The sequence below is a fragment of the Opisthorchis viverrini genome, assembly GCF_000715545.1.
Source record: "Opisthorchis viverrini unplaced genomic scaffold opera_v5_40, whole genome shotgun sequence".
NCBI lineage: Eukaryota > Metazoa > Platyhelminthes > Trematoda > Opisthorchiida > Opisthorchiidae > Opisthorchis > Opisthorchis viverrini.
In genome coordinates, this window is record NW_008751694.1 from 1,531,806 (window position 1) to 1,533,201 (window position 1,396).

Genomic DNA, 1,396 nt, shown 5'->3' on the forward strand with positions numbered 1-1,396 from the left:
GGAAGTACCCGTTACACAACCGAAAACACGCTTTCTAACTGCCTCGTTACGGATTCGCCGACACCAACCCACGCGAGCTATGGTTCTGAGACAACGATTGTCGAACACCTGAAGACGTCTCGAGTCCGGTGCTCGAGTAGGCCAAGCCTCACAGCCATTTCCAATAATGGGGCTGAACAAGCGTAAAAATCGATCTACCACGATGCCCAAGGCGAGGTATTCGATCGGAACAAAATAGCCCATGTTAAGAGATATTTACAGCTCACGCCCGACGCCAGTTAAGAATCTACTAATGTGCGCTTCACCCATCGGCCTCGTTTTGGACAACCCAAGTGAAAATACGTTCGAACTAGACCAAGAAATCTGACGGAAGCTTACCAAGAAGAAACACCTGTTCCGCAAAGGCATATAATTTCATAGCTCACAAAACCCAATCGGGGAACTCGATCTGTACATCCTTGCCCGTCAGCTTCTTGTACAAACCTGTAATTGTCTTCAACTAAGTGGGTAAGCTAAGATAAGATGCACTTACTTTGTGCTCAATATAATTTCTCTGGGCCACGTCCAAGTGGCACTTAATGAGTGTGCTCCCATCACATCGGACTTGTGTGCGCTTCCCCACAATTTCCGCAGGATAAACCAGGTCCTTGAGAATGGCATCATGGACAGACGTCAGTGTTCGGCTTCGAGGTCGCTTCTGCTTGGGGTTGAACTTAGACTTCCTTTTTGGTTTTGGAAGGATGCGGCGAAAGGCTACGAGAACAACATGGGGACCACGTAACTTCTTTTCAAGCTCTCCAACTAATCGGTTATGAATCATCTGATAAGTGCGCAACTGAGGCACAGGGACGTAGATGACGATCGCCTTCTCACGCCCAATCATCATTTCCTAAGGAGTTATAAAGCGTGAAGGACAACTACCTTGGCCTCACAAAAATAAAGAAGCTTCATCGCGTCCGACCATTCATCATGAACTTGTAGGTCGGTAATTGCCTACAAAATATACGTATCTGAAAAAAGGGTACCTGCGCAATTTCCTCCTCAAGGGGTGTGACCGGTTTGTTATCTGGTTTTATTATCTTTGCCAGGGCCATTCTTCATAACACTGTCAGTGACGAGACAATAAAACCAAAAAACGAACAATACCGCGAGTAGCGTGACGGAACGAAACTTTCGCGCCAAATGTGGAGGGTTGCTTAAAACACTGATCAATGGGTGTGGGCACTGGTAAACTACCGAAAGCTCGTAGATTCTGATGGGTTGGTATCGCATCTGCTGGAATACATGTAATTAGGATGAAATAAAATGGTTGCTACTTCTCACCTTCTACCTCATATTTTATTGAACCATGAAACTCTACCCACTTACTGACGCCGCTGGCTATTCGCACAATGAG

The 1,396-nt window shown here is 46.2% G+C and overlaps 1 protein-coding gene across 1 annotated transcript; it reads right to left on the bottom strand.

The window, feature by feature from the left end:
• Nucleotides 1-421: 421 nt before the first annotated feature.
• T265_02895 (hypothetical protein) lies at nt 422-1,094 on the bottom strand (the record flags this gene model as incomplete). The annotated part of the gene is made up of 4 exons (XM_009167248.1): nt 422-499; nt 533-889; nt 922-993; nt 1,026-1,094. 4 exons carry the CDS (start codon nt 1,092-1,094, stop codon nt 422-424), a joined length of 576 nt encoding a protein of 191 aa, XP_009165512.1.
• Between the last annotated feature and the right edge of the window lie 302 nt (nt 1,095-1,396).